This window comes from Trichechus manatus, unplaced genomic scaffold, assembly GCF_000243295.1.
Source record: "Trichechus manatus latirostris isolate Lorelei unplaced genomic scaffold, TriManLat1.0 scaffold00303, whole genome shotgun sequence".
NCBI classification, from domain to species: Eukaryota; Metazoa; Chordata; class Mammalia; order Sirenia; family Trichechidae; genus Trichechus; species Trichechus manatus.
The window spans coordinates 847532-864376 of NW_004444239.1; the positions used below are offsets into that span (position 1 = coordinate 847532).

At 41.1% G+C, this 16845-nt stretch overlaps 1 protein-coding gene across 1 annotated transcript in view; it reads left to right on the forward strand.

The window, feature by feature from the left end:
- Positions 1-16845, forward strand: part of CNTNAP5 (contactin associated protein family member 5) — a gene marked incomplete at its 5' end in the record, with an annotated part of 853982 nt that overhangs the window by 812036 nt on the left and 25101 nt on the right. Inside the window, one exon of the mRNA XM_004390491.3 lies at positions 3875-3962. Within this exon, the coding sequence (XP_004390548.3) occupies positions 3875-3962 (88 nt within the window). The remainder of the gene's footprint in view (positions 1-3874; positions 3963-16845) is intronic.

Sequence of the window (16845 nt, forward strand, 5' to 3'; positions counted from 1 at the left end):
GTTCGTTGTATCCTGTTCTCTTCATTCTCACTTGCTCCCGAAGAGATGAGACCAGTGGAGTATCTTAGATGGCCGCTCACAGGCTTTTAAAACCCCAGACACTACTCACCAAGGTAGGAGAATACACTATTTTTGAAGCACTGTAGGGAGCAGAAAGAACTCGAGGTAGAGATGTTTAAAATTAGCAGATAATTTTGAAACCAACATAGTGGATTCCCTTCTTTGAGAGATGTAGATGCTAAGGCTGAGAGAAGCATCCCAGAGTGAGAGACTTGGGTGTGAATCCCTGCTCCATCACTTATGCTATGTGATCATTATCAAGTTACTCACCTTTCTGAGCTTCCATCCACTTATCTATTAAAAAAGGGAGCCAATGCAACTGACCTCCATCAGTTCTTATAAATATTTTAGAAAGAACATAGCTAAAGGACCAAGCATGGAGTCTGGCATCTGGGGCTTGCTCAAAAAGGATTTGTCCCATTTTCCTCCCTCTTCTCATTCCATTGAATGACTTGACCAAGATCACCGGGTAGCCAGGGTTCCAATATCTGGGGCCATTTTACTGGTACAGCTTGCCTAGGCGATATTATAAGCTTTAGACATCCTAAATGCTTAAAAAAGACTACGGTGATTCATCCCTTTGCACTACACCATCTGTAATTAAAATAAAAACAGTACTAAACCATGAAGTAGGCATACTAAAATCTAACAAAATAATGATTTTCCCATTAATTATATCAATGATTGTCTAGCACATATCATAAGTATTAACATATTAAAAGAAGTATGCAGTATTTTGGGTACCCCAACCTTTTTTTTAGAGGAGCCTGGTGCGCAGTGGTTAAAATGCTTGGCTGCTAACCAAAGGGTTGACAGTTCGAACCTACCAGCTACTTTGTGGGAGAAAGATGTGGCAGTCTGTTTCTGTAAAGATTTACAGACTTCAAAACCCTATGGGGCAGTTCTACTCTGTCCTATAGGGTCTCTATGAATCGGAATCCATTTGACAGCAGTGGGCTTTATTTTTGGTTTTAATCTTTTTTTTGTTTGTTTGCTTTGGCCCTATGCATTTGATTAATTTTTCAACTAGATAACCCAGTACGAGGACTAGTATTAGTGCTCGGTTGCCCTCCCTCCCATGTCAGGGCTCTAGTGCTTACCCCAAGCCATCCACAGTCCACCAATAACCTCAAGTCACCTCTGAGGCCTTCCACTTTTCTCTCCAAACCTTTACAAGTAACTCAGCTTGCTAAAAATCCCTTTGAATGTCAATCACCTCCTTCCATCCTTCCTCAGTCATCTGGTTAAAGTGCTAATGAGCAGTTAAATTTCCTCCAAGGAGAACAATAAGACAGGAATGACTCATTTACTTGAACAATTAGCGCTTGCATTTGGGGCATTTGAATGTAGGAAGAACATTTTTCTGTCAATGTTCAGGGAATGATTTGCAGTTGGTGGATGGAAGCTGACCCTAGGGAACCTGGGCAGGAGGCCAGGGCCAGAAGCTAAGGGGATCTCATCTCAATCTCCAGGTCTAAGAATTGTTTTACCGCTCTCCACTTACCAGGAAATTCCCATTCACTTCAGACCCCTCTCCTGCCTGGGCAACAAGGCTTGAGGAGAGGCATTCTGTCCCTGCTGGTCTGTGCATTTCCAAAGAGAGAGCAGGAGAAGGGAGGTAAGAGTGCTGAGGGAGGGCAGGAACTAACCTCCTTCAGGGAGAGGACTGATTCCGAACCCAGGAGCATTGAGCAGATTGTCAATGGGGATCAAGGTACCAAAGACCGTAAGTTATACCTAAAGGAGAGAGGGCCTGCAGGGCAGCTTGAGACATCCAGCTGTGTGATGGATCCTATCAGCTATCAGGGGAATCAATAAAGGGCATGCATTTACTTATTCATCGAGCTTGTGTTAGGAGTTACTTTTCCAGTTTCCATGCTAGGCGCTACAGAAAGCAGATACGGATAAGAGATGGTCTCTGTCCTCATAGAGCCAGTGTTGGTGGTGGTGTTGAGTGCCATTGAGTCAGTTTTGACTCATAGTGCCCCTATGTGACAGAGTAGAACTGACCCATAGGATTTTCTTGCTGTAATTTGTATGGAAGCAGATAGCCAGGCCTTTCTTCTGCAGTGCCAATGGATGGGTTTGAACAGCCAACCTTTCAGTTAGCCGTCGAGTGCTTAACTGTTGCACCACCAGGGATCCTGTATAGAGCCAATAGTCTAGTGAAAAGCAAACACAGAAACGAGCAGATCATCGTAATGCAGCATCTTAGATGTGAGGTTAGAGGTAGAAAAAGACCTTATGGGAACAGAGAAGAGGGTCAACCAATCTACCCGAGAGATCAAGGAAACGTTCCTGGAGAGGGTGACCTCTGGGAGCAGTGTCTGGGATACAGTAGCTACTCTATTGTGTTGAATGAGTATTCTAGAAATTCAAAAATAAAAAGACACAGTGATTGTGTACAGATTGCTCAAATCTCCACAGGGATATACAAGTAAACAGCACAATGTTTACTTGTGGTGCGTGGTGGGTGGGCCACGTGACACTGCTCCTGAGCTACTGGGTGGCCTTGGGCAAGTGGTTGATCTTCGTGACCATCAGTCCATCCTCCATCTGTAATACAGGGCTATTAACACCTATTTCATAGTTCTTGAAGGAAGAACATGTTTTGAAAAATGTGTTAGTGTAATGTTTGGTACAAACTGTTTGATAAATAGCAAACAGTATTACAGTTTAATTTAGTAAAAGTTATCGTTAGCTGCCATCGAGTTGGCCCCAGCCTCCTGGTGACCTCATGCACAATGGAATGAAACCCTGCCAGCATGTAAAATACGAAGAAATCATGAAATTATGTGCCACAGGCAGTGACTCCTGCCACAGAGAAAACCCTGCAGGCCCAGGAGGCCCCTTTAGGACGGCCAGTCTGAGCAGAAGGGGTGGCAAGAAGGAAACCGAGGCTATGGGAGCTAGGGGAGTGAGTGTTAGTCTTGGAGGGGACACAGTTGACAGGGCCTTAGGCTCCTCTTCTGAGCGGCCCCTACAGGGGAACTCTAAGATAACAAGGTCCTTTTCTAGGCATAGCATCATATACACATTCTGAGTCAGGCCTGGAAGAAACTAATAGGATATGATTAGACTGAAAAAGCAGGGTTGGACGGGGGTGCTGCCTACGCATGAGGAGAATGGGAACAAGCAGAATGAACTGGAGTTAGCAGGGAGTGAGGAAAGGAGAGCCATGGCCCCTGGGGTTCGATGCAACCCTCAGTCCTAGCAAAGCCTCAAAAGGTGGTGTTACCAGCAGTCCATTTTAGGGGCAATTGTTCGGCTAGTCTCTCCATACCAGGGGATTTCAATTACCTTTGTGTCAAACCTCAAGCCTTGCCCAGGAAACCCACTAGCCCACACCTGAATGAGACCAGGTGAAAATTAAGGAGCAGAGAAGGCAGTGATGGCTCTAGGACAAAATGGGGAGAAGGCAGGAGACCTGGGGAATGGAGCCTCTTCCTGTCCGATGTTAACCTGCACATTCAGTCCATTTGTTTGCTTGTTTGCAGCAAAGAAGGTGCTGAGAAAATCTCAGTGGGGAGATAAATACCTGTCAAAAGCTGTATAGAATTTTCCAGGGAGAAGACATGTGTGTATTTGTGTGTCTGTGTGTGGATGTGTGTGAAGCCCTTATTTCACACAAAGAAAGGGGTGTTCTCTGTGCATTGTGGGAGAATTAGGCAGACATTTCCCATGTCTGCAGAGAGACGCTCCCAGAGAGGGTTCTGCTCCGCTGGTGTTTTCCAGCTATTTCCAGAGGGGAGTGTTTTACGTCCTTTACCCACAGACCTCTGCTGTTGCAGCCTTGTTTTCTGTTTTCTTGCAGGTGGACCAGCAGCTCCGGTTAAGTTATACCTTCTCCCCCGATGTCGAGTTCCGGGTTCTCAGGTCGCTCACTTTAGGCAAAGTCACAGGTTCGTTGTTTTACTCCCTACCGTTCCAGTGGGTTTGCTAAAAATAAATGAATAAGTAATTTCCATTAGAGTGTTAGTTGATTCAATTCTGGGGTCTCTTGCCATAATGTCCAAGATCTGTAACCAAAACTTCTGGTACAGGAGACGCTAAATTGCGCTAAGTTGTGTTTGGGTAGGGGGGCAGTAGGCAGAGTGGGGATTAGTCTTTGTATCTTCTTTAAAAAAGCTATGGGTCTCTGGTGGTGCAAATGACTAATGTGCTCCACTCGTAGCAAAGGTTAGAGGTTCAAGTCCATGCAGAGGTGCCTTGAAAGAAAGGCCTGGTGATCTACGTCTGAAAAATCAGCCATTGAAACTATGGAGCACAGCTCTACTCTGACACGCATGGGGTCACCATGAGTTGGAATGGACTTCATGGCCACTACTATCGGTTTATAGCAGCTTGTGGGAGGGGTTGTTAATCGGCCGGTTCAAATCTTTAGTTTCTTTACAAATTCACCAACAACTGAAAGAGGTTTGAAATCTACTGTAGTGGTGGTTTCTTTTTTCTCCTGGAAGTTCTGTGAGTTTTCATTTTATATATGTTGGCGATATTTGTTATGTGCAAACAAGGTTGAAATTGTTATATTTTTTAATAACTTGAACCTTTATGATTCTGAAATAATATTTTTAACTTTGATAACATACTGTGCTTAGATCTATTTTGTCTATTATTAACATAATTATTGCAGTTTTGTTTTAGTATTTGCTGGGTCTATCTTTTCCATCCTATTACTTTCAATCTCTTTTTTTCTTCTTTTTTTATGTATGAAGAGCACAGAGTTGGATTTTGCTTTTCATATCCAATCTGACCATCTCTTTCTCTCTTTTTTTTTTAAATTGGCGCATGTAGGTCCTTTTACATTTTTGCGTTACTTGTACAGCTGGACTTATTTCTGTCTCCCTCCTTAATGCTATTGGTCCAACTTCCACTGTGATTCTCTCATAGACTTTCTCATTATAACAGTCAGGATACTGTGCAGAAAGCATTAATCGCTCTAAGCATTATAAGCAGGAACAAATTTAATAGAGGAAATTAGTCATTTACAAAAGTATGAGTTCTTGTTAGTCTCTAGGAATGACTCCCAAGCCATACCGAGCTGATCACTGGGCAGCTAGCCAGGCAGTGGTGGTCCGGTGGCAGAATCCTCACTGCATGAGGGAGACCCCAGTTTAATTCCTGGCCAACACACCTCATGCAGAGCCACCACCTATCTATCAGTGAAGGCTTGGATGGTGCTATGATATTGAACAGGTTTCAGCAGAGATTCCAGACTAACAGAGAGACTAGGAAGAAAGGCCTGGCCATCTGCTTCTGAAAATCAGCCATTGAAAACCCTATAAATGACAACAACCGGATCCATAACTGATCATGCAGACGGCAGAAGACTGGGTAGAGTTTTGCTTAGCGTTTTGTTCCATTGTCACCATGAGTGCGGGGCTGACTCAATGGCAGCTAACAATGAACACCGCAACAACAATGAGGCCACCACTGATGGAGGCCACAGTTCAGAAAACACTCTGGTACCTAGGGCTGCAGCTCGAGTCTCAAGGGGCAGGAGAAAGTTTCTGGAAGTTGACTGCAGGGAACAAGTCCTGTTACCATGACTTTGTTTGCTAGGAAGGCTGGAAAGTGACCTCTGTCTCACCACAGTCTTCAGGTTAACATAGGGTATCTAATTTCCAGAAGGCCTAGGTGCACTGGTGGTGCAGTGGTGAAGCAATCAGCTGCTAATCGAAAGGACAGTGGTCCAAACCCGCCAGCCACTCCTCGAGATAGAGATGTGGCAGTCTGCTTCCATAAAGATTTACAGCCTTGGAAACGCTACGAGGCTGTTCTACTTTGTCCTACAGGGTTGCTATGAGTCAGAATCGACTTGATGGCAGTGGGTTTTGTGGATTAATTTCCAGAACCTACTGTGCATTCAGAAACTTAGCTGACATAGAGTCTGGAAGATGTCAACTTTAGTTTTCCAATGGCAGTTGAATGAGCCAATTAAAGTAACCAACTCCTGGACTGAATTTTATGTTCCTTTATTTCTTATTCACTTTCCCCTTCCTAAAAATAATTATTATTATTTGATATACAATGTTTATTTTGATTTTCTTATTTATTTCTTCCACATTTCTTCCTATATCTCAGAGCTTTTAACTTTCTACCAGATATGGTTTCCTTCTTTCTGAAGTAAATCCTTTAGAACTCTTTTTGTGTAAGGGTTCCTTATTGGTAAACCCCATATTTTTACCTGAAACAGATAGTTATTTCACCTTTATTCTTGGAAGATAATTTTTACTAGACATATAATTCTATATTGAATGAGATATCTCTCAGATACTGAAGATGCAGTTCAGGAGTATGATGGAGCCAGCTGATTATATGCATCTCTTCCCTTCTCTGTATTTAGTGATGCCACAATGGTAGTTTGCAATCACTCATTTGTGGTTGTTGGTAGCTGTCGTTGAATTGGCTCTGACTCATGGCGACTCCATGTACAACAGAACACAACACTACACCATCTTTGCCATCTTTGGTGTGCTCAAGTTCACTGTTGTGGCCACTGTACATTTTAAGCGCCTTCCAACCTAGGGGGCTCAGCTTCCAGAACTACATAGGACAACATTCTGTTGTGATCCATCAGGTTTTCGTTGGCTAATTTTCAGAAGTAGATTTCTAGGCCTTTCTTCCTGGTATGTCTTAGTCTAGAATCTCTGCTGATATTTTTCCACCATGGGTAACTCTGGTGGTATTCGAAATATTGGTGAGTGGCATAGCTTCAATATCACAGCAACTGGCAAGCCGCCACAGTATGAGAAAGTGATAGACGGTGTTGGAGTAGGAGTATTCATACCATAGAAATCAGAAATGCTACAAATCAGGGCTTTATTTTTACTTTTCCTGGACAGCCAGCTTTGTAACACCATCATATCACTGGTACACTTCTCTTCTGTTTCTGCTATTGCTGTTGAAGAGTCTGTTGTCAGTCTAGTCTACCTTGGAAAGTGATGTGACCCTCCCCAACGGACTGGCTGCTTTTAAGGTCGTCGCTTTTTCTTTGGTGGTTTTCAGTGTTTTTACTACGTGCCTGGTTGTAGATTTCTTTTTAAGTATCTTGATATTTTATTTTATGTTTCTGTACCTATGGACTGTTTTTTAGTCATTCTTAAAAATTCTCAGCATATGAAGCACTGCTTCTTCCTCATTTTCTCTATTCAATTTTTTTAGACCTATATTAGACCAATCTTAGGATATTAATTCTATCCCCATGTCTCTTGCCCTCTATATATATATGTGTGTGTATATATATATATATACACACACACACACACCGGTTGCCATCCAGTCAATTCAGATTCATAGAGACCTTATTTTATATATATATGTATATATATGTCCCCATATCTCTTACCCTCTTTATACATACATATATTTTCTCTTTGTCTCACTGTCTTGCATTCTGTTCAATTTATTTGGTTTTACCTTAAAATTCACGTATTCTCTCTTCATCTATTGCTAATATTCCATTTAACAGATTCAATGACTTTTTGATAATTATGTTTTTTTATTTCTGTAAGTAACATTTTTGTTCTTTTTCAAACATGCTTGATAATTACGATAGTCTGTTGTTCCCATTTATTTTTGTTGTTACTGTTTACGTCTTTTTATTTATGTCTTTAAGCATTCCATTAATAGTTGTTGAATATTTTTCTCTGATTAATTCCAGTATCTTTAGTTTGTGAGGATCCAAATCTTTTATTTGCTGTTTTCTAACTCTTTCCTATGGTGGCTTGTTTTTGTATGCTTTGTGTGCATGAGCTCAAATTTGGTTGAAATTAATTTGTGGGAACCTTGAGCATCAAAACTTGGGAACATTTTCTCTGGATAAGTTTTGTGTTTGCTTTTGTCATATGCCAGAAGATGCTACCAATTTAGGACTGTTTTTATTTTTCACTTTTTTTTTTTCCTGAACAGAGGATGAGTATAAATTTGTAATCCTGCTACTATATTAATATTATTATGTGTTTTTCAGTTCAGAGCAACATCAGAGACAGAGTTCCTGTTTAAGGTGGTTTTTTTTTTCTGGTTCAGTTTTCACTAAAGTTTAGTGTGAGCACCTCAGGTTCAGGAGCCTCTCTTATGGCTCACTGCCTTGACTTTACTTTCCACACTCCCTTCTTCCCCAAAAAATCCTCTCCATGGAAGCTTATCAAGTCATTAATCTATGTTTGTTGATTTTAATAAAGCAGAATTATTTTTAGAGTATCTAGTCTATTACAGTGTCCTGTAATGGCTTATCTATATTTGGGTTATTTAATTCTAACTTCAACCTTGGGAGGAAAGATAGTAAGACTGTCTGTCCACACATCCCAGCCTTTTTTCATGCCACCTGCTTTGTGGAATGGGAGCTCCAAAAACACCCTCTAATTTCAAAAAATTCCTGTCATGAATCTCACCACTGTGTATGACATCCCTGTGGTCCTTCGTCCTTCTGAGTGAAGTCAATGATTTATAAGGCTGGCAGGATAACACTTGAAAGCAAGGGGCTGCATGATTGAGGAGCATTTTGTTATCTTGTTTCTGATGCTTTGTGATTATCAGGTCAGAAAGAACATGGTTAAAGTTGAAGAAGAATACCCAATAATATTTCTTCATTTCACTAAGTTTAGGGAATTTTTGCCTGCTGGACTTCCTTCCCACCCAAATTGCCATAAAGCAGATGGGAGTACTTGGGCCCCAAATTAACCTCAAGACTTCTTGTGTATTAAAGGTTTATAGCTGGAAATGAGGGAGACAGTAAGAAGATCGGATTCACTACTCACAAGGGACACTGATTTGGGGACCCTTTGGAAACAGAAGAAGGAGCCCATGCAACAGGAAAAAAGCAGATGGCCAGAGAGGGAGGAAATAGGAAGGGATGGTGTAGAAATGGATAAGTGAAATTGAAGACAAACACAACCCTACTGCACAATTTTAGAAAAGACCAGTCTTCTTTAGGACACTTTCAACTGTAAAGCAAGGATTTCCAAGCATTCTTTGTAGTAGATACAAATGGCAAAAAAAGCGTAGTCAATATTTTGTCTCAGGTGTGTTTGGACAAATGATAGCATATCCTTGCAAAGCAAGAACAAGTTTATTCCTTTTCCTTTTGAAAGAGGAGGGCCTAATTCACCATTCTAGAAGACAGTGATTTAGTACATACTCTGTAGGAGCAATGGCATGACAGATGTTACAATGAGGATAACAATTTCCTATGTTGTAGAGACTGGCCCATGAAAATAGCAGACTATCATTGACATTGACACTGCACTGTTGGTTGTCTAGGAAAGATGGTGGTCACCTATGATAAACCACTGGATGTGGCTGCATTTCTTTGGTTTACTGACGTTCTTTGACTTTTAAGTGAGATTACTTGGCCTATTGCATCAGTGGGTTCGAGAAAAAGTAACATTAAAAAAAAAAAAGAGCATACTTGTGGAAGTCACTCATTTGGGCAAGATGATCTGTTTCTGGCAAATTCCTTAACTCATTAGAAAATGTAGAAATGCATTCCTCAGATTCAGACAGAGTGTGCCTCATCTGTGCTTTTCTAAGTCTTGTCTAACTGGTCTTTGCACCAGAGCATAGCCAATCAGAAAGACTTAGGAATTTGAAATTTTTAAAGCTAATAGAAGGAACTGTGCCTTTTTGTTTATTTGTTTGCTTGTTTATTTTTTAATAAGAGGCAATGTCTTACTGGTCTGCAGATTTAAAAGTAGTTATTTTTTAAAATGTGGAAACTCTTCAAAGTTTAGGTAGAGACAAATTGCAGTCTGCTTTTGAACTGTAGCTAACGGGATTCTAAATACATATTAAAAGTGAATTGGCATCAGTGCCTGATGACAGAATTATTTGTTTATGCAGCCAGCTTTTAGTAATTCCCTGCCTACCAGCCAGTTTGATAAGCCAGAGTTCACTCCTGGCATAGATGTTCTTTGTTTGCTCTGGTGGCTTCAAACAGTCACTTGGCCTTTAAAAGCCATATAGAAATTGACCAAGTTCTTTCCCAACCTGCATAATAAGACCCAGCTAATCTGGACATTGCGGGGCCATCTGTGGGCACTTGCATATGCTTTTGGCTCATTAAAATGAAGTGAGTTCTGACTGCTTCTATGAAACAGAGGTTCTTTAATGCCTACCAGTCCCTCAGTTTTAACGACAAAACTACTGTGTCTGCAGCAACGTCACACCATCATTGAATACTCTGATTGCTTCATGTCCAGTCGTTTTCTAAGCACTTTGTCCAGGACAAGTTTTGGCTGCCAGTTCTAGAAAACACAGCAGAATTTATGCATACATTTGAAAGGTGCCTACTTCAAAGTATTCATTTTGGAAGACTGCATTCAGATTCCTTTTGACTTCGTACACAACTGCATCGTTCTTATGATTCAAATCTGGTGGAGTCAATATTCAACAGGAAAGTGAAATCATGCCGTGGAAGGTGCTCAGCTTTTTAGAGATAATATGCCCCATGTTTGGATCTCTTTCTTGTGATTAACAGTTGTCTGACCTTGGTGGAGTTATCCAATCTGTCTGGAGTCCTTATAAGTACAATGAGGATGTTGACACTTAATTCATAAAGCTCTATAAGAATTCCATGAGACAGGATATGCAAAGTACTTGGTATTTTGTATACACTCAATAACTGTGATTCTTAAAGGGCCACTTTGTGCCAGGTGACAATCCCAGACTGTTACAATAGCCATATTGTTGTAAATACACTCAGTGGCCATGCATGGGTTATGTATCCAACTATGCTCTAGAGGTGGTGATGGATCAGCTCAATGTTAGACACGTGCTGAGAACGGGACAGGTTATTTCTTAAAGGGAAATCAAGGTGCTCTTACTAGAGGGTGAGATGGATTGTGAGAAGGCAAAATTAGCAATGGTCCAATGGTTTCCCCACTTTCTCTCATTTGTGTTCAGATATGCTATCTTAAGCAGGTGAGAATGGTATGCAGTTACAGGAGATAGGCTAAAAATTGTGCACCATTTTGGGAATGCCTTGTGTTTGTGTACAGTAACAGTCCAAGCTGTTGCAATAGAAAAGAAAATAGATGAGAGATGCTCTTTTAGAAAGTGCATATCATCTTCTTTGGAACACCCTTGTAGCTTCCTAAGTGATTACCCTGAGGAATTATTTCATTTTGAACACATAAACCAAAAGCTTGTTGCCATTAAGTTGATTCTAAGTCATAGAGGCCCTAAAGGACAGAGTAGAACTGCCCCGTAAGGTTTCCAAGGCTGTAAATCTTTAAAGAAGCAGACTGCCACATCTTTCTCCCACGGAGTGTCTGGTAGGTTGGAACCACCAACCTTTCAGTTAGCAGCTGAGCACTTAATGTTTATTGTCATATCTAGTGTTTTAGTAAATAAAAAGATCCCCAAATCACAGCCCCTTTTTGACTTTTAGAATTGTGTGCCATTGTGTCTCCTCTGTGAGTAATACAATATTTCAGATTCATTAATCTGACCTCCTACATCATGAAGTGAATGACGTGTTCAAAAGCCCTTGAAATATCAGATTTCTGTAATAATCCCAACTTCCCAAATACACATCTTATCTTTTTTACTTTGTAGATAACCAGCATTGAATTGCAAATGGGTTATATGGAATTTTTGTTTTTGTGTCATTCAAAACCAATGAACTGCATTTTTTTTTCCTATGGAGAACTTCAGTTGGTGGGATTTAGTTTCTCCTTAGGAAACAGGAGGGTGTGATCTTCCGATTTTAAATGGAACGTTGTTTCTGTAGCTTAAATGCATCACTTCACAATAGGAGCCCAGGCCTGCTCCAATGCTTTGCACTACCCTGTAACAGCCAACGCTGTTTTCTTGCAAGAGCATGAGCACCCTTTCGATGTTGTGCCCTGAGTCACTGGTTTAATATCATCACTTGTCTACTGTCTCTAACACTAACCAACCAACCTGCTGCCTGGTCCCATGCCATCCCATAACGAGTTGTGGATTGGACTGTTGTGACTCATAGGGTTTTCATTGACTGATTTTAAGAAGTAGATTTTTTGGTATTAGTCTGAGTTCAAATCCTATAACCAAAAAAAAAAAAAAAAATACTGACAACCAAACCAGTTGCCATTGGGTCAATTTCCACTTGTGGTGACTCCAAGTGTTGCAGAGTAGAACTACTCCATAGGGTTTTCATGGCTGTGACTTTTAAGAAACAGATTGCCAGGTCTTTTTTTCCAGGCACTTCTGAGTGGATTCAAATCACCAACCTTTCTGTTAGTTGATGAGGGCTGAGGAGCACTTAACCATTTGTCCACTCAGAGATTCTCTCTCTATACTAAACCAAAAAATCCCACAAACAATAGCTGTCATTGAGTCGATTCCAGCTCATGACGACTTCATCTGTTACAGGGTAGAACTGCTCCATAGGGTTTTCTTGGCCGTAATCATTACAGATGGAGATCTCAAGGACTTTCTTCTAAAATGCCACTGGGTGGGTTCAAACTGACAATCTTTAGGTTAAGAGTCAGGCACAAATCATTTGTGCCACTCAGGGACCTACACTAGTGGGTAATAAAAGAATGAGGTAAAGGTATCAATTATATGCTGTTTCCAAATGCAGATGGTCCTCAGCCTGGAGGAGCTCTTAACTAATCTTTTTCTAAGATGAGAGGACTTCCAAGGAAGTACCAGAGTGTACATCTCTCGCCTGGCTGTGTTAGCAAAGGATGCTTTATGTGATCTGCCAGAGGCCACGTGGTATGACTGTCACTGATGAGAAAATTCAAATGACTTCTTTTCAACCCAAATTATTGAGCATTACGGTGGGTCACACAGGTCCACATATAGATACCTCCCACCTCCCACTCTCCACCCCAAAAAAGTCCTTGCTGTAAAGATCCTGCTCACCTTACAATGTACTTCTTCTTTCAAAGGCAAGTTATCAGGGTGAGGTCATGAGTATTAAAGTTTTTCAAGATTTTAGGGTATATTGTTTTTGTTAGCTGCTGTTGAGTGACCCCATGCATTGCAGAGTGGCACTGAATTCCATCATTTTCTTGGCTGTAATCTTTACGGAACCGTTTCTTCTGGGTCGCTGCTGTGTAGGTTTGAGCCTCCAGTCTTTAGGTTGCTATCGGAGTACAAACAATTTGCATCACACAGAGAGTGTTGTTGTTGTTCGCTGTTGTCAAGTCAGCCCTGACTTAGAGTATTTTAGGTAATGCTAAATACTAGGATTTCCTCATTGTAACTAAATAATACTAACAATAATTAGCAGTAGTAGTATGTCATAACATACTGCTTCGTGCCAGGAGTTGGTCTGAGCACTTTTCTTATGTTAACTTATTTTCCTCACAATGACCCAAAAGAGCTGCTGTTAGCTGCCATCAAGTGTGTCCCTGACGCATGACAGCCCCACGTACCGCAGAACAAAATACAGCCTTGTCTTGTACCATCCCATGATGAGCTGTGGATTGGACAGTTATGCCCCATAAGGTTTTCCTGACTGATTTTAAGAAGTAGATAATTTGGAATTCAGACAATTTAGAGTTCAAATTCTGTAACGAAGAAAGAACCCAGTCAGCGGCCATCGAGTCAACTTTGATTCATGGTGACTTCATGTGTTACAAAGTAGAACTGAGTATAGTGTTTTCAAGAGCTTTGACCTTTTGGAGGCAGATCACCAGATCTTCCTTCTGAGATGCCTCTGGTTCAAACTGCCAACTTTTCTGTCAGTAGTTGAGCATTTAATCATTTGCGCCACAAGTACAGATTAGAATTCTAGATGCCTTCCCCTGAGGAAAGAGAAGACATCGTAGCACAAGGAAAATCATGTGGCCACTTGGTTAGTCATTCAGTAGTCTACTGGGAAAGTACTTCTGAAGGCTGCTATTGCTGATAATAGCGTATTCAACCAGGTCAGGAGAGTGAGAATGGTTGTACAATTTGAAGAATGTAATCAATGTCACTGAATTTCACATGTAGAAACTGTTGAATTGGTGTATGTTCTGCTGTGTATGTTCTCAACAATAACAACAAAAACATTATATATATGCATGTATATCTATCTATCTACATGTAACAGGTTAGAATAGCATGAAGCTCATTCCCATTAGGAGTGATTATAGGATGTCTAATTCCAGGAGAGATGTGATCTCAATTCCTGAATTTTTCCTTTTTAATTTCCATCAGGATTGTTGTCAGTGATCTGTGACAGGACAAAGGTCCTGTAGCTAATATTCTAAAGTCCCCCACCTTTCCGTGATAAGGAGTCACATTGTCTGCTTCCAGTGGGGAGGATAAACAAGAGACTCATTCTACCTAGGAAATTTCTGATTAGAGTTCATCCTCTTAAAATGAACTGCTGCCTGCCCTAATTAACCCGAAGACGTGGATATGTGTCTCTCTCTCTCTCTCTTTTTTCTTTTTTTTTCCCATTTGTTTCCTTTCCTTTTTAAAAATGCTTCCACATAATGTAAACTTTGTAAAGGGCATGTCTCTCTTAACAGATAAACATTATGTAAATTCTTTGAATTCTTTGAAAATTACTCCCTACCGTTACTCATAATTTATTGAATGAATGCCTCTTGAGCACCTATAAGGCAAGGTATTAAGTGCAACTATAAAATTCGAAAGAGGTATAACATAGGAATCCTTGCTCCCAAGGTGATAAAACACATATCCATGTAGCTAAGACATTTATTTAATAATTAAGAGTAATTTTGACAAGAGCTATGTAGATTGAATGTGCCTAGGGTTCATAAGAGGAAAACACAATTTCTAGCTGAGATGAGCCTGAATAGTGTCATGGAAGAGGTAACTCCCAACTATAAACATGAATCACAAGGTTAGTCTCAATAGATGGGGTACATTCTGGGAAGAAGGAATGGTATGAACCAAACAAGACAGCAGGAAAGCTAAGCTGGTACACTGGGAGCAGGAAACAGACCATCTTCAGAGCATCTGGTACATGCCGGGGAGTGGAGAGTGGCAAGGAAAGCAGGGCCATTCAGTTGGGATGGTATTCCAGAGGATCTCCAGAAGCCATTGTGTAGATAAAGGAAAGGCATTGAAGGGAAGTCCCATGGTCAGAGCTACAGTTTTAAGTCTCCTTTGTGGGAAGCAGATAGGACGGAGGAGAGAGAGAGACTAGGGTAGAGGTTATTCTAATACTTCAGGCGGGAACAGACTAGAGTCTGGGCCAGGGGGATAGCAGTGGGACTGGGGAGAAGCAGGTGAAGGTTGTGAAGTAGGAACTGGAAGATTTCACCCTGCATAGATGGGCGACAGAGGTAAGGGACTGGGATGGAGCAGACAAGTCAAAGGGAAAAGAGTTATTACTTTGATCAGTCATTTGAAGAGGGGAAATCATATAATTGTAATCTGGCCCAGGTCCATGGTCACTAATTTGGGGTAGACATTACAATGGATCCTAAAGGTAATACTTTACCCTCCTCCTTTAAGCCAGCTTTGCAGGCCTACCCAGCTGCTCTTGGATTTGGGAAGTCTCTTATCAAGCACAGGGAGAAAAGCAACAGAGGGACTGTGAATGAACCTTCACAGCGGTGCCTTCCATCAGTCTGCTGGCTGCATGCGACACATCAATCCCCATCCCGTGTCTGCTCACAATTCCCTGATCTGTATTTCTTATCTGTGTAGGTAGCTGCTTCCCTGGGGAAGACTGTGGTCTTGGAAGGCAGGAACTCTTTGTTATCCATATTCTTATCACTCCCACCCCAAAGCACAAGCCTTTGTGCTGCCATGTGCTTTACCATAAGCATTCTTTTGATTAGTGTACTACAGACAGAGGGCCTGGTTTCAATTGCAGGGAAAATGCCTGTGTTGGTCTTCCTGATTTTATAATCCACACCAGGGTGATTAATCATTCTGGTTTTCCCAATACTAAGAAATTTCCTAGAACACAAGACTTTCAGTGATAAAACCAAAAAATACCCATTGCCATCGAGTTGATTATGACTCATAGTGACCCTAAAGGACAGAGTAGAACTGCCTGATAGGGTTTCCAAAGAGCACCTGGTGGATTTGGACTGCCAACCTTTTGGTTAGCAGCCAGAGCTCTTAACCACTACACCACCAGGGTTTCCCTGAACCAAAATAGTCCCAGGGAAATAAGACTGGTTGGATACCCTAAGCCATACTTAGTTCAGGAGTTTGAATAATTTGATGGAGTCTGTATGTAGGAATTTGAACGATAAATGAACAACTGAGTCTCACTTTTTTTACAGTGACAGCTGACAGAGTGACACATTATTTCTAGCTTATGCAGAGTAGCAGTGCCTTTCCAATTGAGAAGTGCTATGCAAATACATAGGTTTCAAATGCAAATGGAATCAGCTGCTTGAACAGGCAGCTGTGTGTATCTTTCATTTCTTGGGACCTGCAGAGATTACTTTGCATGTTGTTTGGGGTTGGGGACTCTGGGCATGTGTGTTGGTGAAGTGTTTCTCCCAAGATAAACAGAAGCTTTTATACACAGGAACACCAAGTTTAACCCTTGGAGATTAATATATGATTTCAGGGTTGAATTATCTCCTCTTATCATGGAGTATATTGACGTGTGTGTGTTTATATATCCATGTGTTTGCTTATCTCTGCACCGTGACTTCTTCTAAGTTGCTTTTTGTTATCTGTTGTTCCGAGTTGTTCGTTCCAAGTTATTTGTTGTTCCTAATTGTTTGTGTTATTTGGTCTCTTCCCTTTTGAAGGCTCTCCTCAGATTTCTGATAATCCTGGGATATCAGGTCATATTTAAGAACGGGTGGCTAGAATGTATTGACTGGGAGCTACACTGCTGAAGATGCCTAGGCCTTTAGTTAGACT